This window comes from Chiloscyllium plagiosum, unplaced genomic scaffold, assembly GCF_037043375.1.
Source record: "Chiloscyllium plagiosum isolate Xiang-an unplaced genomic scaffold, Cpla_swu_hap1 HiC_scaffold_10, whole genome shotgun sequence".
Taxonomy (NCBI): Eukaryota; Metazoa; Chordata; class Chondrichthyes; order Orectolobiformes; family Hemiscylliidae; genus Chiloscyllium; species Chiloscyllium plagiosum.
In genome coordinates this window covers 2,978,626-3,006,291 of record NW_028270148.1, presented here as the reverse complement: position 1 = coordinate 3,006,291, position 27,666 = coordinate 2,978,626, and the positions used below count along the sequence as shown (strand labels likewise).

Below are 27,666 nucleotides of genomic sequence, written 5' to 3'. Positions count from 1 at the left end.
ATGATCCAGTGATATCCGACAAATTCCCCAGTGCAGTCAGTGTAAATGATCCAGTGATATCTGACAGATTCCCAGAGCAGTCAGTGTAAATGATCCAGTGATATCTGACAGATTCTCGGAGCAGTCAGTGTAAATGATCCAGTGATATGTGACAGATTCCCAGAGCAGTCAGTGTAAATGATCCAGTGATATCTAACAGATTATCAGAGCAGTCAGTCTAAATGTTCCAGTGATATCAGACAGTTTCCCCAGGGCAGTCAGTGTAAATGATCCAGTGATATCAGACAGTTTCCCCAGGGCAGTCAGTGTAAATGATCCAGTGATATCTGACAGATTCCCAGAGCAGTCAGTCAAAATGATCCAGAGATATCTGACAGATTCCCCACAGCAGTCAGTCTAAATGAACCGGTGATATCTGACATGATCCAGTGATGTCTGACAGATTCCCAGGGCAGTCAGTGTAAATGCTCCAGTGATATCTGACAGATTCCCAGGGCAGTCAGTCTAAATGATCCAGTGATATCTGACATGATCCAGTGATGTCTGACAGATTCCCAGGGCAGTCAGTGCGAATGATCCAGTGATATCTGACAGATTCCCCAGAGCAGTCAGTCTAAATGATCCAGTGATATCTGACAGATTCCCAGGGCAGTCAGTGTAAATGATCCAGTGATGTCTGACAAATTTCCGGAGCAGTCAGTGTAAATGATCCAGTGATATCAGACAGATACCCGGAGCAGTCAGTGTGAATGATCCAGTGATATCTGACAGATTCCCAGAGCAGTCAGTGTAAATGATCCAGTGATATCTGACAGATTCCCGGAGCAGTCAGTGTAAATGATCCAGTGATATCTAACAGATTATCAGAGTAGTCAGTCTAAATGAGCCAAAGATATCTGACAAATTTCCGGAGCAGTCAGTGTAGATGATCCAGTGATATCTGACATGATCCAGTGATGTCTGACAGATTCCCAGGGCAGTCAGTGTAAATGAACCAGTGATATCTGACATGATCCAGTGATATCTGACAGATTCCCAGGGCAGTCAGTGTAAATGATCCAGTGATGTCTGACAAATTTCCGGAGCAGTCAGTGTAAATGATCCAGTGATATCAGACAGATACCCGGAGCAGTCAGTGTGAATGATCCAGTGATATCTGACAGATTCCCAGAGCAGTCAGTGTAAATGATCCAGTGATATCTGACAGATTCCAGGAGCAGTCAGTGTAAATGATCCAGTGATATCTAACAGATTATCAGAGTAGTCAGTCTAAATGATCCAGAGATATCTGACAGATTTCCTGGGCAGTCAGTGTAAATGAACCAGTGATATCTGACATGATCCAGTGATGTCTGACAGATTCCCAGGGCAGTCAGTGTAAATGAACCAGTGATATCTGACATGATCCAGTGATATCTGACAGATTCCCCAGAGCAGTCAGTGTAAATGATCCAGTGATATCTGACAGATTCCCAGAGCAGTCAGTGTAAATGATCCAGTGATGTCTGACAGATTCCCAGAGCAGTCAGTGTAAATGATCCAGTGATATCTGACAGATTCCAGGTGCAGTCAGTGTAAATGATCCAGTGATATCTGACAGATTATCAGAGCAGTCAGTCTAAATGATCCAGAGACATCTGACAAATTTCCGGAGCAGTCAGTGTAGATGATCCAGTGATATCTGACAGATTCCCAGAGCAGTCAGTGTAAATGATCCAGTGATATCTAACAGATTATCAGAGCAGTCAGTCTAAATGATCCAGTGATATCAGACAGTTTCCCCAGGGCAGTCAGTGTAAATGATTCAGTGATATCTGACAAATTCCCCAGTGCAGTCAGTGTAAATGATCCAGTGATATCTGACAGATTCCCAGAGCAGTCAGTGTAAATGATCCAGTGATATCTGACAGATTCTCGGAGCAGTCAGTGTAAATGATCCAGTGATATCTGACAGATTCCCAGAGCAGTCAGTGTAAATGATCCAGTGATACCTGACAGATTATCAGAGCAGTCAGTCTAAATGTTCCAGTGATATCAGACAGTTTCCCCAGGGCAGTCAGTGTAAATGATCCAGTGATATCAGACAGTTTCCCCAGGGCAGTCAGTGTAAATGATCCAGTGATATCTGACAGATTCCCAGAGCAGTCAGTCAAAATGATCCCGAGATATCTGAGAGATTCCCCACAGCAGTCAGTCTAAATGAACCGGTGATATCTGACATGATCCAGTGATGTCTGACAGATTCCCAGGGCAGTCAGTGTAAATGATCCAGTGATATCATACAGATTCCCGGAGCTGTCAGTGTTAATGATCCAGTGATATCTGACAGATTCCCAGAGCAGTCAGTGTAAATGATCCAGTGATATCTGACAGATTCCAGGTGCAGTCAGTGTAAATGATCCAGTGATATCTGACAGATTATCAGAGCAGTCAGTCTAAATGATCCAGAGATATCTGACAAATGTCTGGAGCAGTCAGTATAGATGATCCAGTGATATAGAACATGGAACATAGAACATAGAAGAATACAGCGCAGTACAGGCCCTTGGGCCCTCGATGTTGCGCCGATCCAAGCCCACCTAAACTACACTAACCCACTATCCTCCATATACCTATCCAATGCCCTCTTAAATGCCCATAAAGAGGGAGAGTCCACCACTGTTACTGGCAGGGCATTCCATGAACTAACGACTCGCTGAGTGAAGAACCTACCCCTAACATCAGTCCTATATCTACTCCCCCTTAATTTAAAGCTATGCCCCCTTGTAATACCCGACTCAATACGCGGGAAAAGGTTCATACTGTCGACCCTATCTAACCCCCTAATCATCTTGTACACCTCAATCAAGTCACCCCTAAACCTTCTTTTCTCTAGTGAAAACAGCCCCAAGTGCCTCAGTCTTTCCTCATACGATTTTCCTTCCATACCAGGCAACATCCTGGTAAACCTCCTCTGCACCCGTTCCAATGCCTCCACATCCTTCCTATAGTATGGCGACCAAAACTGCACACAATATTCCAGATGCGGCCGTACCAGAGTCTTATACAACTGCATCATGACCTCAGGACTCCGGAACTCAATTCCTCTACCAATAAAAGCCAGTACGCCATATGCCTTCCTCACCGCACTATTTACCTGGGTGGCAACTTTCAGAGATCTGTGTACATGGACACCAAGATCCCTCTGCTCATCCACACTACCAAGTATCCGACCATTAGCCCAGTACCCCATCTTTTTGTTATTCTTCCCAAAGTGAATCACCTCGCACTTAGCTACATTGAATTCCATCTGCCACCTTTCTGCCCAGCTCTGCAGCTTCTCTATATCCTGCTGTAACCTGCCACATGCTTCCTCACTGTCAACAACTCCTCCGACTTTCGTGTCATCCGCAAACTTGCTCACCCAACCTTCTAACCCCTCTTCCAGGTCATTTATAAAAATGACAAACAGCAATGGTCCCAAAACAGATCCTTGCGGAACACCGCTAGTGACGGCACTCCATGAAGAAACATTGCCATCAACTACTACCCTCTGTCTTCTTCCATCCAGCCAATTCCTAATCCAAACCTCCAACTCACCCTCAATGCCATATCTCCGTATTTTCTGCAGTAGCCTACCATGGGGAACCTTATCAAACGCCTTACTAAAATCCATATATACCACATCTACCGCTTTCCCCTCATCAACCTCCTTCGTCACCTTTTCAAAGAATTCAATAAGGTTTGTGAGGCACGACTTGCCCTTCACAAAACCATGCTGACTATCCTTGATCACATTATTCCTATCTAGATGTGCATAAATCCTATCCCTTACAATTCTCTCTAAGACTTTGCCCACAACAGAAGTGAGACTCACCGGCCTATAGTTACTAGGGCTATCCCTACTCCCCTTTTTGAACAAGGGAACCACATTTGCTATCCTCCAGTCTTCTGGGACTACTCCTGTAGACAAAGAGGACATAAAAATCAAGGCCAATGGCTCTGCAATCTCCTCCCTTGCTTCCCAGAGAATCCTAGGATAAATGCCATCAGGCCCAGGGGACTTATCTATTTTCACCTTTTCCAGGATTTCCAACACCTCTTCTCTACATACCTCAAAGCCATCCATTCTACTTATTTGTGCCTCAGTATTCTCATCGACAACAATGCCCTGTTCCTGAGTGAATACTGAAGAAAAGTATTCATTCAGTGTCTCCCCAATCTCTTCCGCCTCCACACGCAACTTCCCCCTACTATCCTTGACTGGACCTATTCCTACCCTAGTCATTCTTTTATTCCTAACATACCTATAGAAAGCCTTAGGGTTTTCCCTAATCCTATCTACTAAGGACCTTTCATGTCCCCTCCTTGCTGCTTTTAGCTCTCTCTTCAGGTCCTTCCTGGCTACCCTATAACTCTCAATCGCCCCAATTGAACCTTCACGTCTCATCTTGAGATAGGCCGCCCTCTTCCATTTAACAAGGGATTCCAATTCCTTATTAAACCACGGCTCCCTCGCACGACCCTTTCCTACCTGCCTGACCGGTACATAATTATCAAGGACACTCAATAGTTGCCCCTTGAACAAGTTCCACATATCATTTACACTCTTGCCTTGGAGTCTACTTTTCCAAGCCACACATCCTAAGTCATGCCTCACCGCATCATAATTTCCCTTACCCCAGCTATAATTCTTGCCCTGTAGTACACACTTATCCCTCTCCATCACGAGTGTAAAAATCACCGAATTATGGTCACTATCCCCAAAGTGCTCACCTACCTCTAATTCTAACACCTGGCCTGGTTCGTTACCCAGAACCAAATCCAGTATGGCCTCACCTCTTGTTGGCCTGTCTACATATTGTGTCAGGAAACTCTCCTGCACACATTGAACAAACACTGACCCATCTAACGAACTTGAGCTATAGCTTTCCCAATCAATATCAGGAAAGTTAAAGTCCCCCATAACAACCACCCTATTACTGTCACTCATCTCCTGAATCACCTTCCCAATCCTTTCTTCAATGGTTCTAGGACTATTAGGAGGCCTGTAAAAGACTCCTAACAGGGTGACCTCGCCTTTCCTATTCCTAACCTCAGCCCAAACTACCTCAGATGGCAAGTCCTCATCCATCGTCCTTTCCACCGCTGTAATACTATCTTTGACAAGCAATGCCACACCTCCCCCTCTTTTACCCCCACCTCTAAACCTACTAAAACATTTAAATCCCGGAACCTGCAACAGCCAATCCTGTCCCTGTTCTAGCCATGTCTCCGTAATAGCCACAACATCGAAGTCCCAGGTACCAACCAACGCTGCAAGTTCAAAATATCTGACAGATTCCCAGAGCAGTCAGTGTAAATGATCCAGTGATATCTAACAGATTATCAAAGCAGTCAGTCTAAATGATCCAGTGATATCAGACAGTTTCCCCAGGGCAGTCAGTGTAAATGATCCAGTGATATCTGACAAATTCCCCAGTGCAGTCAGTGTAAATGATCCAGTGATATCTGACAGATTCCCAAAGCAGTCAGTGTAAATGATCCAGTGATATCTGACAGATTCTCGGAGCAGTCAGTGTAAATGATCCAGTGATATCTGACAGATTCCCAGAGCAGTCAGTGTAAATGATCCAGTGATATCTAACAGATTATCAGAGCAGTCAGTCTAAATGTTCCAGTGATATCAGACAGTTTCCCCAGGGCAGTCAGTGTAAATGATCCAGTGATATCAGACAGTTTCCCCAGGGCAGTCAGTGTAAATGATCCAGTGATATCTGACAGATTCCCAGAGCAGTCAGTCTAAATGAACCGGTGATATCTGACATGATCCAGTGATGTCTGACAGATTCCCAGGGCAGTCAGTGTAAATGCTCCAGTGATATCTGACAGATTCCCCAGAGCAGTCAGTCTAAATGATCCAGTGATATCTGACAGATTCCCAGGGCAGTCAGTGTAAATGATCCAGTGATATCAGACAGATTCCCGGAGCAGTCCGTGTAAATGATCCAGTGATGTCTGACAGATTCCCAGAGCAGTCAGTGTAAATGATCCAGTGATATCTGACAGATTCCCGGAGCAGTCAGTGTAAATGATCCAGTGATATCTGACAGATTATCAGAGCAGTCAGTCTAAATGATCCAGAGATATCTGACAAATTTCCGGAGCAGTCAGTGTAGATGATCCAGTGATATCTGACAGATTCCCAGAGCAGTCGTGTAAATGATCCAGTGATATCTAACAGATTATCAGAGCAGTCAGTCTAAATGATCCAGTGATATCAGACAGTTTCCCCAGGGCAGTCAGTGTAAATGATCCAGTGATGTCTGACAGATTCCCAGAGCAGTCAATGTAAATGATCCAGTGATATCTGACAGATTCCCGGAGCAGTCAGTGTAAATGATCCAGTGAATTCTGACAGATTCCCAGAGCAGTCAGTGTAGATGATCCAGTGATATCTGACAGATTCCCAGAGCAGTCAGTGTAAATGATCCAGTGATATCTAACAGATTATTAGAGCAGTCAGTCTAAATGTTCCAGTGATATCAGACAGTTTCCCCACGGCAGTCAGTGTAAATGATCCAGTGATATCTGACAGATTCCCAGAGCAGTCAATGTAAATGATCCAGTGATATCTGACAGATTCCCGGAGCAGTCAGTGTAAATGATCCAGTGAATTCTGACAGATTCCCAGAGCAGTCAGTGTAGATGATCCAGTGATATCTGACAGATTCCCAGAGCAGTCAGTGTAAATGATCCAGTGATATCTAACAGATTATTAGAGCAGTCAGTCTAAATGTTCCAGTGATATCAGACAGTTTCCCCAGGGCAGTCAGTGTAAATGATCCAGTGATATCTGACAGATTCCCGGAGCAGTCAGTGTAAATGATCCAGTGATATCTGACAGATTCCCCAGGGCAGTCAGTGTAAATGATCCAGTGTTATCAGACAGATTCCCGGAGCAGTCAGTCTAAATGATCCAGTGATATCAAACAGATTATCAGAGCAGTCAGCCTCAATGATCCAGTGATATCTGACAGATTCCCTGGGCAGTCAGTCTAAATGATCCAGTGATATCTGACAGATTCCCAGAGCAGTCAGTGTAAATGATCCAGTGATATCTAACAGATTATCAGAGCAGTCAGTCTAAATGTTCCAGTGATATCTGACAGATTCCCGGAGCAGTCAGTGTAAACGATCCAGTGATATCTGACAGATTCCCGGAGCAGTCAGTGTAAATGATCCAGTGATATCTGACAGATTCCCGGAGCAGTCAGTGTAAATGATCCAGTGATATCTAACAGATTATCAGAGTAGTCAGTCTAAATGATCCATAGATATCTGACAGATTCCCTGGGCAGTCTGTCTAAATGAACCAGTGATATCTGACATGATCCACTGATGTCTGAAAGATTCCCAGGGCAGTCAGTGTGATTGATCCAGTGATATCGGACAGTTTCCCGAAGCAGTCAGTGTAACTGATCTAGTGATATCTGACAGATTCCCGGAGAAGTCAGTGTAAACGATCCAGTGATATCTGACAGATTCCCGGAGCAGTCAGTGCAAATGATCCAGTGATATCTGACAGATTCCCAGAGCAGTCAGTGTAAATGATCCAGTGATATCTGACAGATTCCCAGAGCAGTCAGTGTAAATGATCCAGTGATATCTGACAGATTCCCGGAGCAGTCAGTGTAAATGATCCAGTGATATCTAACAGATTATCAGAGTAGTCAGTCTAAATGATCCAGAGATATCTGACAGATTCCCTGGGCAGTCAGTCTAAATGAACCAGTGATATCTGACATGATCCAGTGATGTCTGACAGATTCCCAGGGCAGTCAGTGTGAATGATCCAGTGATAACTGACAGATTCCCCAGAGCAGTCAGTCTAAATGATCCAGTGATATCTGACAGATTCCCAGGGCAGTCAGTGTAAATGATCCAGTGATGTCTGACAAATTTCCCAGAGCAGTCAGTGTAAATTATCCAGTGATATCAGACAGATTCCCGGAGCAGTCAGTGTAAATGATCCAGTGATGTCTGACAGATTCCCAGAGAAGTCAGTGTAAATGATCCAGTGATATCTGACAGATTCCCGGAGCAGTCAGTGCAACTGATCCAGTGATATCTGACAGATTATCAGAGCAGTCAGTCTAAATGATCCAGAGATATCTGACAAATTCCCAGAGCAGTCTGTGTAAATGATCCAGTGATATCTGACAGATTATCAGAGCAGTCAGTCTAAATGATCCAGTGATATCAGACAGTTTCCCCAGGGCAGTCAGTGTAAATGATCCAGTGATATCTGACAAATTCCCCGGTGCAGTCAGTGTAAATGATCCAGTGATATCTGACAGATTCCCAGAGCAGTCAGTGTAAATGATCCAGTGATATCTGACAGATTATCAGAGCAGTCAGTCTAAATGATCCAGTGATATCAGACAGTTTCCCCAGGGCAGTCAGTGTAAATGATCCAGTGATATCTGACAAATTCCCCGGTGCAGTCAGTGTAAATGATCCAGTGATATCTGACAGATTCCCAGAGCAGTCAGTGTAAATGATCCAGTGATATCTGACAGATTCCCGGAGCAGTCAGTGTAAATGATCCAGTGATATCTGACAGATTATCAGAGCAGTCAGTCTAAATGATCCAGAGATATCTGACAAATTTCCGGAGCAGTCAGTGTAGATGATCCAGTGATATCTGACAGATTCCCAGAGCAGTCGTGTAAATGATCCAGTGATATCTAACAGATTATCAGAGCAGTCAGTCTAAATGATCCAGTGATATCAGACAGTTTCCCCAGGGCAGTCAGTGTAAATGATCCAGTGATGTCTGACAGATTCCCAGAGCAGTCAATGTAAATGATCCAGTGATATCTGACAGATTCCCGGAGCAGTCAGTGTAAATGATCCAGTGAATTCTGACAGATTCCCAGAGCAGTCAGTGTAGATGATCCAGTGATATCTGACAGATTCCCAGAGCAGTCAGTGTAAATGATCCAGTGATATCTAACAGACTATTAGAGCAGTCAGTCTAAATGTTCCAGTGATATCAGACAGTTTCCCCACGGCAGTCAGTGTAAATGATCCAGTGATATCTGACAGATTCCCAGAGCAGTCAATGTAAATGATCCAGTGATATCTGACAGATTCCCGGAGCAGTCAGTGTAAATGATCCAGTGAATTCTGACAGATTCCCAGATCAGTCAGTGTAGATGATCCAGTGATATCTGACAGATTCCCAGAGCAGTCAGTGTAAATGATCCAGTGATATCTAACAGATTATTAGAGCAGTCAGTCTAAATGTTCCAGTGATATCAGACAGTTTCCCCACGGCAGTCAGTGTAAATGATCCAGTGATATCTGACAGATTCCCAGAGCAGTCAATGTAAATGATCCAGTGATATCTGACAGATTCCCGGAGCAGTCAGTGTAAATGATCCAGTGAATTCTGACAGATTCCCAGAGCAGTCAGTGTAGATGATCCAGTGATATCTGACAGATTCCCAGAGCAGTCAGTGTAAATGATCCAGTGATATCTAACAGATTATTAGAGCAGTCAGTCTAAATGTTCCAGTGATATCAGACAGTTTCCCCAGGGCAGTCAGTCTAAATGATCCAGTGATATCTGACAGATTCCCGGAGCAGTCAGTGTAAATGATCCAGTGATATCTGACAGATTCCCCAGGGCAGTCAGTGTAAATGATCCAGTGTTATCAGACAGATTCCCGGAGCAGTCAGTCTAAATGATCCAGTGATATCAAACAGATTATCAGAGCAGTCAGCCTCAATGATCCAGTGATATCTGACAGATTCCCTGGGCAGTCAGTCTAAATGATCCAGTGATATCTGACAGATTCCCAGAGCAGTCAGTGTAAATGATCCAGTGATATCTAACAGATTATCAGAGCAGTCAGTCTAAATGTTCCAGTGATATCTGACAGATTCCCGGAGCAGTCAGTGTAAACGATCCAGTGATATCTGACAGATTCCCGGAGCAGTCAGTGTAAATGATCCAGTGATATCTGACAGATTCCCGGAGCAGTCAGTGTAAATGATCCAGTGATATCTAACAGATTATCAGAGTAGTCAGTCTAAATGATCCATAGATATCTGACAGATTCCCTGGGCAGTCTGTCTAAATGAACCAGTGATATCTGACATGATCCACTGATGTCTGAAAGATTCCCAGGGCAGTCAGTGTGATTGATCCAGTGATATCGGACAGTTTCCCGAAGCAGTCAGTGTAACTGATCTAGTGATATCTGACAGATTCCCGGAGAAGTCAGTGTAAACGATCCAGTGATATCTGACAGATTCCCGGAGCAGTCAGTGCAAATGATCCAGTGATATCTGACAGATTCCCAGAGCAGTCAGTGTAAATGATCCAGTGATATCTGACAGATTCCCAGAGCAGTCAGTGTAAATGATCCAGTGATATCTGACAGATTCCCGGAGCAGTCAGTGTAAATGATCCAGTGATATCTAACAGATTATCAGAGTAGTCAGTCTAAATGATCCAGAGATATCTGACAGATTCCCTGGGCAGTCAGTCTAAATGAACCAGTGATATCTGACATGATCCAGTGATGTCTGACAGATTCCCAGGGCAGTCAGTGTGAATGATCCAGTGATAACTGACAGATTCCCCAGAGCAGTCAGTCTAAATGATCCAGTGATATCTGACAGATTCCCAGGGCAGTCAGTGTAAATGATCCAGTGATGTCTGACAAATTTCCCAGAGCAGTCAGTGTAAATTATCCAGTGATATCAGACAGATTCCCGGAGCAGTCAGTGTAAATGATCCAGTGATGTCTGACAGATTCCCAGAGAAGTCAGTGTAAATGATCCAGTGATATCTGACAGATTCCCGGAGCAGTCAGTGCAACTGATCCAGTGATATCTGACAGATTATCAGAGCAGTCAGTCTAAATGATCCAGAGATATCTGACAAATTCCCAGAGCAGTCTGTGTAAATGATCCAGTGATATCTGACAGATTATCAGAACAGTCAGTCTAAATGATCCAGTGATATCAGACAGTTTCCCCAGGGCAGTCAGTGTAAATGATCCAGTGATATCTGACAAATTCCCCGGTGCAGTCAGTGTAAATGATCCAGTGATATCTGACAGATTCCCAGAGCAGTCAGTGTAAATGATCCAGTGATATCTGACAGATTATCAGAGCAGTCAGTCTAAATGATCCAGTGATATCAGACAGTTTCCCCAGGGCAGTCAGTGTAAATGATCCAGTGATATCTGACAAATTCCCCGGTGCAGTCAGTGTAAATGATCCAGTGATATCTGACAGATTCCCAGAGCAGTCAGTGTAAATGATCCAGTGATATCTGACAGATTCCCGGAGCAGTCAGTGTAAATGATCCAGTGATATCTGACAGATTATCAGAGCAGTCAGTCTAAATGATCCAGAGATATCTGACAAATTTCCGGAGCAGTCAGTGTAGATGATCCAGTGATATCTGACAGATTCCCAGAGCAGTCGTGTAAATGATCCAGTGATATCTAACAGATTATCAGAGCAGTCAGTCTAAATGATCCAGTGATATCAGACAGTTTCCCCAGGGCAGTCAGTGTAAATGATCCAGTGATGTCTGACAGATTCCCAGAGCAGTCAATGTAAATGATCCAGTGATATCTGACAGATTCCCGGAGCAGTCAGTGTAAATGATCCAGTGAATTCTGACAGATTCCCAGAGCAGTCAGTGTAGATGATCCAGTGATATCTGACAGATTCCCAGAGCAGTCAGTGTAAATGATCCAGTGATATCTAACAGATTATTAGAGCAGTCAGTCTAAATGTTCCAGTGATATCAGACAGTTTCCCCACGGCAGTCAGTGTAAATGATCCAGTGATATCTGACAGATTCCCAGAGCAGTCAATGTAAATGATCCAGTGATATCTGACAGATTCCCGGAGCAGTCAGTGTAAATGATCCAGTGAATTCTGACAGATTCCCAGAGCAGTCAGTGTAGATGATCCAGTGATATCTGACAGATTCCCAGAGCAGTCAGTGTAAATGATCCAGTGATATCTAACAGATTATTAGAGCAGTCAGTCTAAATGTTCCAGTGATATCAGACAGTTTCCCCAGGGCAGTCAGTCTAAATGATCCAGTGATATCTGACAGATTCCCGGAGCAGTCAGTGTAAATGATCCAGTGATATCTGACAGATTCCCCAGGGCAGTCAGTGTAAATGATCCAGTGTTATCAGACAGATTCCCGGAGCAGTCAGTCTAAATGATCCAGTGATATCAAACAGATTATCAGAGCAGTCAGCCTCAATGATCCAGTGATATCTGACAGATTCCCTGGGCAGTCAGTCTAAATGATCCAGTGATATCTGACAGATTCCCAGAGCAGTCAGTGTAAATGATCCAGTGATATCTAACAGATTATCAGAGCAGTCAGTCTAAATGTTCCAGTGATATCTGACAGATTCCCGGAGCAGTCAGTGTAAACGATCCAGTGATATCTGACAGATTCCCGGAGCAGTCAGTGTAAATGATCCAGTGATATCTGACAGATTCCCGGAGCAGTCAGTGTAAATGATCCAGTGATATCTAACAGATTATCAGAGTAGTCAGTCTAAATGATCCATAGATATCTGACAGATTCCCTGGGCAGTCTGTCTAAATGAACCAGTGATATCTGACATGATCCACTGATGTCTGAAAGATTCCCAGGGCAGTCAGTGTGATTGATCCAGTGATATCGGACAGTTTCCCGAAGCAGTCAGTGTAACTGATCTAGTGATATCTGACAGATTCCCGGAGAAGTCAGTGTAAACGATCCAGTGATATCTGACAGATTCCCGGAGCAGTCAGTGCAAATGATCCAGTGATATCTGACAGATTCCCAGAGCAGTCAGTGTAAATGATCCAGTGATATCTGACAGATTCCCAGAGCAGTCAGTGTAAATGATCCAGTGATATCTGACAGATTCCCGGAGCAGTCAGTGTAAATGATCCAGTGATATCTAACAGATTATCAGAGTAGTCAGTCTAAATGATCCAGAGATATCTGACAGATTCCCTGGGCAGTCAGTCTAAATGAACCAGTGATATCTGACATGATCCAGTGATGTCTGACAGATTCCCAGGGCAGTCAGTGTGAATGATCCAGTGATAACTGACAGATTCCCCAGAGCAGTCAGTCTAAATGATCCAGTGATATCTGACAGATTCCCAGGGCAGTCAGTGTAAATGATCCAGTGATGTCTGACAAATTTCCCAGAGCAGTCAGTGTAAATTATCCAGTGATATCAGACAGATTCCCGGAGCAGTCAGTGTAAATGATCCAGTGATGTCTGACAGATTCCCAGAGAAGTCAGTGTAAATGATCCAGTGATATCTGACAGATTCCCGGAGCAGTCAGTGCAACTGATCCAGTGATATCTGACAGATTATCAGAGCAGTCAGTCTAAATGATCCAGAGATATCTGACAAATTCCCAGAGCAGTCTGTGTAAATGATCCAGTGATATCTGACAGATTATCAGAGCAGTCAGTCTAAATGATCCAGTGATATCAGACAGTTTCCCCAGGGCAGTCAGTGTAAATGATCCAGTGATATCTGACAAATTCCCCGGTGCAGTCAGTGTAAATGATCCAGTGATATCTGACAGATTCCCAGAGCAGTCAGTGTAAATGATCCAGTGATATCTGACAGATTATCAGAGCAGTCAGTCTAAATGATCCAGTGATATCAGACAGTTTCCCCAGGGCAGTCAGTGTAAATGATCCAGTGATATCTGACAAATTCCCCGGTGCAGTCAGTGTAAATGATCCAGTGATATCTGACAGATTCCCAGAGCAGTCAGTGTAAATGATCCAGTGATATCTGACAGATTCCCGGAGCAGTCTGTGTAAATGATCCAGTGATATCTGACAGATTCCCCAGGGCAGTCAGTGTAAATGATCCAGTGATATCTGACAGATTATCAGAGCAGTCAGTCTAAATGATCCAGAGATATCTGACAAATTTCCAGAGCAGTCAGTGTAGATGATCCAGTGATGTCTGACAGATTCCCAGAGCAGTCAGTGTAAATGATCCAGTGATATCTAACAGATTATCAGAGCAGTCAGTCTAAATGTTCCAGTGATAACAGACAGTTTCCCCAGGGCAGTCAGTGTAAATGATCCAGTGATATCAGACAGTTTCCCCAGGGCAGTCAGTGTAAATGATCCAGTGATATCTGACAGATTCCCAGAGCAGTCAGTGTAAATGATCCAGTGATATCTGACAGATTCCCGGAGCAGTCAGTGTAAATGATCCAGTGATATCTGACAGATTCCCCAGGGCATTCAGTGTAAATGATCCAGTGATATCAGACAGATTCCCACGGCAGTCAGTGTAAATGATCCAGTGATATCAGACAGATTCCCGGAGCAGTCAGTGTAAATGATCCAGTGATATCAGACAGATTCCCGGAGCAGTCAGTCTAAATGATCCAGTGATATCGAACAGTTTATCAGAGCAGTTAGCCTCACTGATCCAGTGATATCTGTCAGATTCCCTGGGCAGTCAGTCTAAATGATCCAGTGATATCTGACATGATCCAGTGATGTCTGACAGATTCCCAGGGCAGTCAGTGTGAATGATCCGGTGATATCAGACAGATTCCCGGAGCAGTCAGTCTAAATGATCCAGTGATATCGAACAGATTATCAGAGCAGTCAGCCTCAATGATCTAGTGATATCTGACAGATTCCCTGGGCAGTCAGTCCAAATGATCCAGTGATATCTGACATGATCCAGTGATGTCTGACAGATTCCCAGGGCAGTCAGTGTGAATGATCCAGTGATATTGGACAGATTCCCTGGGCAGTCGGTCTAAATGATCCAGTGATATCTGTCATGATCCAGTGATGTCTGACAGATTTCCAGGGCAGTCAGAGTAACTGATCCAGTGATATCTGACAGATTCCCAGAGCAGTCAGTGTAAATGATCCAGTGATATCTGACAGAATCCCAGAGCAGTCAGTGTAAATGATCCAGTGATATCTGACAGATTATCAGAGCAGTCAGTCTAACTGATCCAAAGATATCTGACAAATTTCCAGAGCAGTCAGTGTAGATGATCCAGTGATATCTGACAGATTCCCAGAGCAGTCAGTGTAAATGATCCAGTGATATCTGACAGATTATCAGAGCAGTCAGTCTAAATGATCCAGAGATATCTGACAGATTCCCAGGGCAGTCAGTGTAAATGATCCAGTGATGTCTGACAAATTTCTGGAGCAGTCAGTGTAAATGATCCAGTGATATCTGACAGATTCCCGGAGCAGTCAGTGTAAATGATCCAGTGATATCTGACAGATTCCCCAGGACAGTCAGTCTAAATGATCCAGTGATATCAGACAGTTTCCCCAGGGCAGTCAGTGTAAATGATCCAGTGATATCTGACAAATTCCCCAGTGCAGTCAGTGTAAATGATCCAGTGATATCTGACAGATTCCCAGGGCAGTCAGTGTAAATGATCCAGTGATATCTGACATGATCCAGTGATGTCTGACAGATTCCCAGGCAGTCAGTGTAAATGATCCAGTGATATCTGACAGATTCCCAGGGCAGTCAGTGTAAATGATCCAGTGATATCTGACAGATTCCCAGGGCAGTCAGTGTAAATGATCCAGTGATATCTGACAGATTCCCAGGGCAGTCAGTGTAAATGATCCAGTGATATCTGACAGATCCCCAATGCAATGTAACTGACCCAGTGCTGAGCAGCAGATCTCCAGAGGAGAGTGAGTGTAAAATCTGATATAAAGATCCCTTACCTTGTACCATTACATCAATCCTCTGTCTGTTTTCGGTCATGTTCTTTCCAACAATGTCACAATAATACTGGCCATTGTCGCTTCTCTCTATGTCTTTGATGGTGAGAATGTAGCTGTTATAGTTGAGATCTCTGAAAGATTGGAATTTCTTTTTGTTGCTGTGACCTTTGGTAACCCCATCCGATTGGGAATGTGTCAGGATCTCAGGGCTGGAAGCTGATGTCGCCTTATTCCACGTTACACCAATGTGTTGCACACTGCCATTTACGATAGCACATTGTAACTGCACTGAGCTGCCCGCTGCGACCCTGATTAGACTCGGATTGAGAATAACCTTTGGGTTTGTCATCATTCCTGAGGGATTTAAACATGAGAATAAAACAGGGAAAGCAGCCAGTCAGCCGACAGGAATTTCTGAGAGAGTTTCATCAAACCTCCTGTCTCTCCATGAGGCTGACGACCAATCAGCTGCCTCCCCCTCCCCCTGCCCCTCCCTCACTGCCCCACAACGGGAGCTTTTATCTTTGAGCTAACAGTGACACTGGCTACTTCAGGCACAGAAAGAGGCCATTCATCCCATCGTGACAGAACTATCCCATAACTCCCCCTATCACTGGATTAGTGGTGCTGGAAGAGCACAGCAGTTCAGGCAGCATCCAAGGAGCTTCGAAATCGACGTTTCGGGCAAAAGCCCTTCATCAGTAAAAAAGGCAGTGAGACTTAAGCGTGGAGAGATAAGCTAGAGGAGGGTGGGGGTGGGGGAAAGTAGCATAGAGTACAATGGGTGAGTGGGGGAGGGGATGAAGGTGATAGGTCAGGGAGGAGAGGGTGGAGTGGATAGGTGGAAAAGGATATAGGCAGGTAGGACAAGTCCGGACAAGTCATGGGGTCGGTGCGGGCTGGAAGTTTGGAACTAGGGTGAGGTGGGGCAAGGGGAAATAAGGAAACTGTTGAAGTCCACATTGATGCCCTGGGGTTGAAGTGTTCCGAGGCGGAAGATGAGGGGGAAAGTGCCAGGACGGGAGGGTGGGTAGTAGGGGGGCGTGGACCTGACCAGATAGTCACGGAGGGAGCGGTCTTTGCGGAAGGCGGAAAGGGGTGGGGAGGGAAATATATCCCTGGTGGTGGGGTCTGTTTGGAGGTGGCGGAAATGTCGGCGGATGATTTGGTTTATGCGAAGGTTGGTAGGGTGGAAGGTGAGCACCAGAGGCGTTTGGAGGGTTGGGGTCTGAGGGCGGAGGTGCGGGATGTGGACGAGATGCGTTGGAGGGCATCTTTAACCACGTGGGAAGGGAAATTGCGGTCTCTAAAGAAGGAGGCCATCTGGTGTGTTCTGTGGTGGAACTGGTCATCCTGGGAGCAGATACGGCGGAGGCGGAGGAATTGGGAATACGGGATGGCATTTTTGCAAGAGGTAGGGTGAGAAGAGGTGTAATCCAGGTAGCTGTGGGAGTTGGTGGGTTTGTAAAACATGTCAGTGTCAAGTCGGTCATCATTAATGGAGCTGGAGAGGTCCAGGAGGGGGAGGGAGGTGTCAGGGGTGGTCCAGGTAAATTTAAGGTCAGGGTGCAATGTGTTGGTGAAGTTGATGAAATGCTCAACACTCCTCGCGGGAGCACAAGGTGGCACCAATGCAGTCATCAATGTAGCAGAGGAAGAGGTGGGGAGTGGTGCCGGTGTAATTACGGAAGATCAACTGCTCTACGTAGCCAACAAAGAGACAGGCATAGCTGGGGCCCATACGTGTGCCCATGGCTACCCCTTTGGTCTGGAGGAAGTGGGAGGATTCGAAGGAGAAATTGTTAAGGGTGAGGACCAGTTCGACCAAACAAATGAGAGTGTCGGGTGGAAGGGTACTGTTGGGGATGTCTGGAGAGGAAAAAACAGAGGGCTTGGAGGCACTGGTCATGGCGGATGGAGGTGTAGAGGGATTGGATATCCATGGTGAAGATGAGGCGTTGGGGGCCGGGGAAACGGAAGTCTTGGAGGAGGTGGAGGGCGTGGGTGGTGTCTCGAACGTCTGTGGGGAGTTCCTGGACTAGGGGGGATAGGACAGTGTCGAGGTAGGTAGAGATGAGTTCAGTGGGGCAGGAGCATGCTGAGACAATGGATCGGCCAGGGTGGTCAGGCTTGTGGATCTTGGGAAGGAGGTAGAACCGGGCAGTGTGGGGTTCCTGGATTATGAGGTTGGAAGCTGTGGGTGGGAGATCTCCTGAGGTGATGAGGTTCTGTATGGTCTGGGAGATGATGGTTTGGTGATGGGGGGTGGGGTCATGGTCGAGGGGGCAGTAGGAAGAGGTGTCCTCGAGTTGATGTTTGGCTTCAGCGGTGTAGAGGTCAGTGCGCCAGACTACCACTGCGCCCCCTTTATCCGCTGGCTTGATGGTGAGGTTGGGATTGGAGCAGAGGGATTGGAGGGCTGCGCGTTGTGAGGGTGAGAGGTTGGAGTGGGGGAGGGAGGTAGACAGGTTGAGGCGGTTAATGGCCCGGCAGCAGTTGGAAATGAAGAGGTCGAGGGCAGGTAATAGGCCAGCGCGGGGTGTCCAGGTGGATGTGGTGTGTTGGAGGTGGGCGAAGGGGTCCTCGGAAGGTGGGCGGGGGCCCTGATTGTAAAAGTAAGCTCGGAGGCGGAGGCGACGGAAGAAGTGTTCGATGTCACGGCGTGTATTAAATTCATTGATGCGTGGACGGAGGGGGATGAAGGTGAGTCCTTTGCTGAGGACTGATCGTTCGTCCTCAGTGAGGGGGAGGTCTGGGGGATAGTGAAAACTCGGCAGGGCTGGGAGCTGGGAGCTGGTGTGGGTGTAGAGCTGGGAGTGGGGTCGGAGCCAGTACCTGGAGTGGGTCTGATGGTGGGGGGAATGGGGGTAGAGTCATGAGCAGGGGTAGTGTTCCCCTTGGGGTTCTGGGGGGTGGGGATAGTGACAGTGGGGTCTGTGGGGGGCGTGTCAGCAGAATGCAGGTGAGTGGCGCTGGTGGGGGCGGAAGTGGTGGTGACCACAGCAGTAGGGGTGGCGGAAGTCACCGAGCATGTGACATCAGCGATGATGTGAGAGGCGGAAGTGATGTCACATGTGATGCATGAGGAATTGTGAGGGGCGGAAGCGGTTGTGGGAGTGGCCATGATGGGGGGCGTAAGTGACATCATCAATCAGCGTGGGGATAGCAGCTGCATCAGCCGCATGGATAATGGTGACTGAGTAGATTCCGAGGCAAGGGGAATCTTCTGGAATGTTTGAGGAGCGCTGGTTATGGAGGTGGGAGACAGAGAGGGAGAGAGAGACAGACAAGACAGAGAGGGAGAGAGAGAGGGAGAGAGAGAGACAGGAGAGAGAGAGAGAGATGGGGGGAGAGAGAGAGGAGAGAGAGAGATGGGGAGAGAGAGAGAGAGATGGGGAGAGAGAGAGAGAGATGGGGAGAGAGAGAGGAGAGAGAGAGATGGGGAGAGAGAGAGAGGGGAGAGAGAGAGAGATGGGGGAGAGAGAGAGAGATGGGGAGAGAGAGAGACAGGAGAGAGAGAGAGATGGGGGGAGAGAGAGAGAGGAGAGAGAGATGGGGAGAGAGAGAGAGGGGAGAGAGAGAGAGATGGGGGAGAGAGAGAGAGATGGGGAGAGAGAGAGAGGAGAGAGAGAGATGGGGAGAGAGAGAGGGGAGAGAGAGAGAGATGGGGAGAGAGAGAGAGAGATGGGGAGAGAGAGGAGAGAGAGAGATGGGGAGAGAGAGAGGGGAGAGAGAGAGGGGGGAGAGAGAGATGGGGGGAGAGAGAGAGAGAGGAGGGGGAGGGGGGAGAGAGAGAGAGGGGGGAGAGAGAGAGAGATGGGGAGAGAGAGAAAGAGGGGAGAGAGAGGGGGGGAGAGAGAGGAGGGGAGAGAGAGGGGGGAGAGAGAGAGGGGGGATAGAGAGAGAGGGTGGAGAGAGAGAGGGTGGAGAGAGAGGGTGGAGAGAGAGAGGAGGGGAGAGAGAGGGAGGGGGGAAGAGAGAGAGTGGAGAGAGAGAGGGGGGAGAGAGAGAGGGTGGAGAGAGAGTGAGGGGTGAGAGAGAGAGGTGGGGAAAGAGAGAGGGGGGAGAGAGAGAGGGGGAGAGAGAGAGAGGGTGGAGAGAGAGGGGGGAGAGAGAGAGAGGGGGAGAGAGAGAGGGGGGAGAGAGTGAGAGAGAGACAGAGAGAGAGTGAGTGAGAGTGAGAGAGAGAGTGAGAGAGAGACAGACAGAGAGAGAGAGACAGAGAGAGAGACAGAGAGAGAGGGAGAGTGTGTGTGTGTGTGAGAGAGAGAGATCGAGAGAAAGAGAGAGACAGAAAGTGAGAGAGAGAGGAGCGGGAGAGAGGGTGGAGAGAGAGTGAGAAAGAGAGACAGACTGACAGAGAGAGAGAGGAGAGAGAAAGTGTCATACAGCACGAAACCAGACGTTTTGTCCAATCAGTCCATGCCAACACAATCCCAAACTAAACTAGTCCCATCTGTCTGCTCCTGATCCATATCCCTCTGAAACATTTCTTATTCATGTCCTTGTCTCAATGCCTGCTGAATGTTGTAAGTGTACCCATATCCATCACTTCCCCAGGGAGTTCATTCCACACACGACTCCCCCACTCCCCCCTACCTCCCCCCCATCCTCTGTGGGTAAAAGATGCCACTCAAGTCTTTCTTAAATTTTAAAAATCTTAAATCTCACCTTACAAGTATATCCCTCACTCGTGAAACTCCCTCACCCCAGGGGAATGGCTTTTACTGTTCATGCTGTGTATACCCCTCGTGATATTATACCCCTCTGTCAGGTCACCCCTCGGCCTCCTACACTCAAGTGTAAAAAGTCCCAGCCTATCCAGCCTCTCTTTATCACTCAAAGCCACCGTGCCTGACAATATCCTGGGAAACCTTTTCTGAACCCTCTCCAATTTAACAATGAACTTCCTAGAACTGGGTGACCAGAACTGGGCACAATATTCCAGAAGAGGTCTCACCAATGTCCTGTACAACCGCCACATGACACCCCAGCTCCTATACACAAGGGTCTGAGCAATAAAGGCAAGTGCACTAACCTCCTTCTTAACCACCCTGTCTCTATGTGACGCAAACATCCAAGAATTACATATCAGAGCCCAATGGTCTCTGTCGAACAACACTACCCAAGGCCCTGTTTTTAATTGTATAATCCCTCCCCTGGTTTGTTTTATCAAAATGGAATACCCCTCGTTTACCCAAATTAAACTCCATCTCCCACACTTCAGCCCATGGACCCAATTGATCAAGATCTCCCTGTAATCTGTGATAATTATATATTACATATTACATTACAGTGTGGAAACAGGCCCTTCGGCCCAACAAGTCCACACCGACCCGCCGAAGCGAACCCACCCATACCCCTACATTTACCCCATACCTAACACTACGGGCAATTCACCTGGCCCTGCACATCTTTGGACTGTGGGAGGAAACCGGAGCACCCGGAGGAAACCCACGCAGACACGGGCAGAATGTGCAAACTCCACACAGTCAGTCGCCTGAGGCGGGAAGAGAACCCAGGTCTCTGGCGCTGTGAGGCAACAGTGCTAACCACTGTGCCACCGTGCCGCCCATAATCTTCTCCAGTATCCACTACAGCGTCAGTCTCCGTGTCACCCACAAACTGACTAACCATGCCTTTTGTATTCTCATCTAAATCATTGATATAACGACAACCAATGGTGGGCCCAGCACTGACCCCTGTGGTACACCGCTGGTCACAGGCCTCCAGTCTGAAAAACAACCCTTCACCATGACCCTCTGTCTCCTACCGTCAAGTCTATTTCGTACCCAATTGCCAAGCTCACCCTGAATCCCATGTGATCTAATTTTACTAATTAGCCTGGCATGTGGAACCTTGTCAAAGGCTTTACTGAACTCCAAGTAAACATTCTCGCCTCATTCCTGATGAAGGGGTCTGGCCCGAAAGGTCGATTTTCCTGATCCTCGGATGCTGCCTGACCTGCTGTGCTTTTCCCACAACACACTCTCAACCCTGATCTCCAGCATCTGCAGACATCACTGTCTCTAAGTAAACAATGTCTACTGCTCTGTGTTCATCAATCCTCTTGGTTACTTCCAAATATTGACTGGGAATACGATAGTTCGAGTACTTTAGATGGGTCAGTCTTTGTCCAATGTGTGCAGGAGGGTTTTTTTTTCTGATACAGTATGTAGCCAGGCCAACAAGGGGTGAGGCCAGCTTGGATTTGGTACTGGGGAATGAACTTGGCCAGATATTAGATTTGGATGTAGGTGAGCACTTTGGCGAGATAGACCACAATTTGGTTACGTTTACTGTCGAGGTGGAAAGGGAGAGGTATATACCACAGGGCAAGGGTGAGAGCTGGGGGAAAGACAATTGCAATGTGATTAGGGCAAGATTTAGGATGCATGGGATGGGGAACTAAACTGCAGGGGACAGGCACAATAGAAATGTGGAACAGCTACTGCGTGTCCTTGATAAGCATGTGCCTGTCAGGCAGGAAGGAAGTGGTCACGCAAGGGAGCAGGGGTTTACTGAGGAAGTTGAATCACTTGTCAAGAGGAAGAAGAGGCTTATGTTAGGATGAGATGTGATGGCTCAGTTCGGGCACTTGAGAGTTACAAGTTAGGCAGGAAAGACCTAAAGAGAGAGCTAAGGAAAGCCAGGAAGGGTCTTGAGAAGTCATTGGTGGAGAGGATCAAGGAAAACCCTAAAGCTTTCTACAGGCATATCAGGAATTAAAGAAAGACTAGAGTAAGATTAGAATAGGAAGGTGTGCATGGAGTCAGTGGAGATAGGGGAAACGTTAAATGAATATTTTTCATCAGTATTCACACTGGAAAAAGACAATATTATTGAGAAGACTCCTGAGATACAGGCTATTAGACGAGATGGGATTGTGGTTCACAAGGAGAAGGTGTTAGAAACTCTGGGAAGTGTGAAAATAGATAAATTCCCTGGGCTGGATGGGATTTATCCTCGGATTCTCTGGGAAGCCAGGGAGGTGATTGCTGAGCCTTTGGCTTTGATCTTTATGTCATCATTGTCTACAGGAATAGTGCCAGAAGACTAGAGGATAGCAAATGTTGTTCCCTTGTTTAAGAAGGGGAGGAGAGACAACCCTGGTAATTATAGATCAGTGAGCTTTACTTCGGTTGTAGGTAAGGTGTTGGAAAAGGATTATAAGAGATCGGATTTATAATCATCAAGAGAGGAAGAATTGATTAGGAATGGTCAACACGGTTTTGGGAAGAGAATGTTGTGCCTCACAAACCCTATTGAGTCCTTTGAGAAGGTGACAAAACAGGTGGATGAGGGTAAAGTGGTTGATATGGATTTCAGTAAGGTGTTTGATAAGGTTCCCCATGGTAGGTTATTGCACAAAATACTGAGGCATGAGATGGGGGGGTGATTTAGCTGTTTGGACCAGAAATTGGCTAGCTGAAAGAAGACAGAAGGTGGTGGTTGATGGGAAATGTTCATCCTGGAGTTCAGGGACTTATGGGGGTCCCGCAAGGATCTGTTTTGGGGCCACAGCTGTTTGTCATTTTTATAAATGATCTGGATGAGGGCAGAGAAGGGTGGTTTAGTAAATTTGCAGATTACACTAAAGTCGGCAGAGTTGTGGATAGTGAGGAAGGATGGTGTAGGTTACAGAGGTACATAGATAAGCTGCAGAGCTGAGAGGTGGCAAATGGAGTTTAATGTGGAAAAGTGTGAGGTGATTCACTTTGGAAGGAGTAACAGGAATACAGAGTACTGGGCTAATGGAATGGTTCTTGGCAGTGTAACTGAGCAGAGAGATCTCGGTGTCCAGGGACATAGATCCCTGAGAGTTGCCACCCAGGTTGATAGGGTTGTTAAGAAGGCATACAGTGTGTTAGCTGTTATTGGTAGAGGGATTGAGTTCTGGAACCATGAGATCATACTGCAGCTGTACAAAACTCTGGGCGACCGCACTTGGAGTATTTGTACAGTTATGGTCAATGCATTATTGGAAAGATGTGGAAGCTTTGGAAAGGGTTCAGAGGAGATTTACTGGGATGTTGCCTGGTATGGAGGGAAGATCTTACAAGGAAAGGCTGAGTGACTTGAGGTTGTTTTTGTTGGAAACAAGAAGGTTGAGAGGTGACTTAATTGAGGCATATAAGATAATCAGAGGGTTAGATCGGGTGGACAGGGAGAGCCTTTTTCCTCGGATGGTGATGGCGAGCATGAGGGGGCATAGCTTTAAATTGAGGGGTGATAGATATAGGACAGAGGTCAAAGGTAGTTTCTTTCCTCAGAGAGTAGTCGGGGTGTGGAATGGCCTGCCTGCAGCAGTAATAGACTCGCCAACTTGAAGGGCATTTAAATGGTCATTGGATAAATATATGGATGAACATGGAATAGTGAGGGTTAGATGGGCTTCAGATTGGATTCACAGGTTGGTGTGACATCGAGGGCTGAAGGGCCTGTACTGCGCTGAAATATTCCATGTTCAATACCTACTCAAAAAACTCAACCAAGTTTGTGAGAAACGATTTCCCTCACACTATCCCTAATCCAAATACATATCAATCCTGTCTTTCAGAATCACCTTCATGAAGAGAGAAAGTGAGAGAGAGAGGACGTTGCTGGACCCACTCCACACTAACCTGTCACAAACACATCTGTTTACAATTGTGGGCAATACTGGAACTGACCGTCAATACCAGTCTCCACAGTACATTGCATTTAAATAGCACCATTCACATCCTGAGGAAGCTTTGAAGACCTTTGCTGTTGCTTTTTAAGTGAAGTATTGATTGAGCAGTTGGAAAATGTGACAGCCAGTTGGTGCCCACTCAGATCACACAAAGTGCTGAGATAAAAGACAGAATATCGGTTCCAGTGATGGTGTGTGAAGAATCACCCTGGATCCAGCTTTAGTCTCCTGGGTGGTCCCACAGTGACCCATTGACTGTCAGTAGCCGCCCTGTTCCTACTGCACTCACTGTGGATTCAGAAAGTGGAGATTGTGCCTGACTGATCTGCTCAACCCTCTGTCAGGAAAGAACCAACCACATCAACTGTGGGATTGTCTGACAGCTGAGTCCTAACCATCGTTCATGACCCACCTTCCAATCCCACAGCCACTTCCATCGAGAAGGACAGGGGCAGCAGATACATGGGACCACCACACCCTGCAAGTTCCCCTCCACTCCCCATCCCGACTTGGAAATATATCACCATTCCATCACTGCCACTGGGTCAGAATCCTGGAATTCCCTCCCTAAGGGCATTGTGGGTCAACCCACAGCAGGGATTCAAGAAGGCAGCTCACCCCCACCTTCACAAGGGGCAACTAGGGACGGGCAACAAAGTCTGGCCCAGCCAGCGACTCCCACATCCCACAGTCGAATAATAACCAAGTAATAATTTGACAAAGGGCCACAATAAACCCTGTGAGTTGACACTGAAGCATTCGAGGTTTAGAATAAAGGTCAGGTCTGAATGCCACTCTTGGATAGACAGCACAAACAGGGAATGGTTGAACCGGATTGAACAGATACTGGAATTAACTGCCTGATAAACACCCAGTTCCTGCTGTACATCTGTGGCTTCGCATTGTTAATGAACTAGACCCATGACAGCTCCCTCACTAAACTGAAGCCCATACTCACCCAGAGCGACACAGAGGGACAGCACTATCACCCAGAGCACTCTGCACATCATTCCAGGGTAACAATCCTGTCAGTCTAGCTGCTGCACTTCACAGGAGAGAAATCTCACCAACAAATGTAGCAGAGGCAGAGTCAGATCCGATGGTGTAATGTTTCTGTGTTTTCACAGAACTGCAGGAAGAGGAAGGAACTATTAAAGGGAAGAAAGATGTTACAGACTCTTTGAATTCTTTGAAATATCAATGCTCAATCATAGGCCTGCAGCTGCCCTTAGGTTGGAGATAAAATGAGTTGGTGTCCATGTTACTCTTCGAGATCATACATCCTGTGTTACTGAGTGTGTGAGGATCAGGCAGGGTCAGGAATGGTCACGGAGACATCGTTCCATCACTGGGTTCCTGTCACATTAACATCCTGTTACACTGGGCAAGGTGTCCTGGTATAAACAGTAGATTCCTAATCCAGACACCCATGAATCTGAGTTCAAACCTCACCATTCCAGGTCGTGGAATTCCAATCTATTAAAATCTGGAATGAGAGGTTTAAGGATGACCATGAAAGTGTTGTTGCTGTTGTAAACTCCCATCTGGATCCCTTGTGTCATTTAAAGAAGGCAATGTATTGGTCTAACCTGTATGGATCTCCAGAACCACAACAATGTGTTTTATTTACAAGGGCCACGAAGGTCACTGGCTGGGTCCAGCAGTTATTCCCCGTCCCTAGTTGCCCCTTGTGAAGGTGGGGGTGAGCTGCCTTCTTGACCCGCTGCAGTCCATGTGCTGTGGGTTGACCCACAATGCCCTTGGGGAGGGAATTCCAGGAATCTGACCCATTGGCAGTGATGGAACGGTGATATATTTCCAAGTCGGGATGGGGAGTGGCTTGGAGGGAACTTGCAAGGGGGTGGTGTTCCTATGTATCTGCTGCCCTTGTCCTTCTCAATGGAAGTGGTCATGGGTTTGGAAGGTGCTGTCTGATGACCTTTGGTGAATTCTTCTGATCTTTGTTCAGGTTTCCCAGCACCTTCTCCTGAGTGATGGCCACTACATTCAGCTCTGCCCCCTCACTCTCTTGAATTTTTGGGATATTACTTGTGTCTTCCATCGTGAACACTGAAGCAAAATAATTATTCAGCTCCTCAGCCATTTCCTTGTTCCCCACTACTATCTCTCCAGCATCATTTTCCAGCAGCCCAATGTCCACTTTTGCCTCACTTTTGCCCTTTATATATCTAAGGGAACTCTTATAGTCGGAAAGGTCAATGAATAGGGAGGATTGGTGGCTTTCATGAGCTCAGTCACTTTACTGCCTCCACTGGAATTACATTCTAGGTTGAAAGACAAATGGTTGACCTTACTGTTAATTGAGGCTTTTTATTGGCCAGTTAATGAGAATGCAAGGGCCTCATCCAACTGGTACTGGTTTTAAAAGCTGAAATTGTCTGGCTAGCTTGTGACCTTGATCAAAGTGTCTGATCGAGGGATTGGACCTGGGATGGAAGGTCCACTGAGAGTCAATGCCTTTCTCCTCTTGCTGAGTCCTCTATCCCATATTGTCCCCAACCTGCATCCTGCAAAAATCCTTCCACTTTCCAATATTACCTGTGGCGTGTGTTGTTTGACAATCCTGAGATTCTGGTGGGTGTTTTATCTGCAGCAGGCATGGCCGAGCCTGTGGTGAGCATAAGAGCTATCACTTCTGATTGGCTGGTCGCTTTCAGTAGGCGAGACTTTGGGATCTTGACACTAGGGGAAAACCCAACAGTAGGTTCATCATTGTTCGAGTATCTTGTGATTCAGTGGGCCTTCCTGAAGAGAGGCAGCAGGGGTCTGTCACTAGTAGGTGAGGTCCCCATTACCTCAGCAAGATTCTGTCTCATAGGTAGTACTAAGGCTACCAACATGATATAAACAGAAGTACATTTCATGGGGCAAGTGTCTGAACTGCTTAAGGGTCCACCTGGTACTGAGACAGGCAAAGGTCACGGAAACACACAAGATTCACTGTTTGGGCAGAATTTTAATCATGGCCCTCCATTCACAATGATAGCACAGAAAGTGGGCACTCCTTCTACTCTACTGCCCTTTGGACTGGTTCCCACGCTATTACAATTAAAATTTAGTGTCACAGGAGGTGCATGGGATAACACAGCAAATGAAGCTTTTCAGTGGTAAAACCCAACATCAGCTGACCATGTAGTAGGAATTGTTAAAGCATCCTGGACAAACAGACTGCATCTTCATCGTGGC

The 27,666-nt window shown here is 46.5% G+C and overlaps 1 protein-coding gene across 1 annotated transcript in view; it reads right to left on the bottom strand.

Moving 5' to 3' along the window:
* LOC122540108 (junctional adhesion molecule-like) overlaps positions 1–25,543 on the bottom strand; it is a 77,646-nt gene extending 52,103 nt beyond the window's left edge. Inside the window, exons 1-2 of the mRNA XM_087991020.1 lie at positions 25,418–25,543; positions 15,786–16,139 (exon numbers count right to left, since the gene is read on the bottom strand). Of these exons, the coding sequence (XP_087847146.1) occupies positions 15,786–16,139; positions 25,418–25,469 (406 nt within the window). The 5' untranslated portion in view covers positions 25,470–25,543. The remainder of the gene's footprint in view (positions 1–15,785; positions 16,140–25,417) is intronic.
* Positions 25,544–27,666: the final 2,123 nt, after the last annotated feature.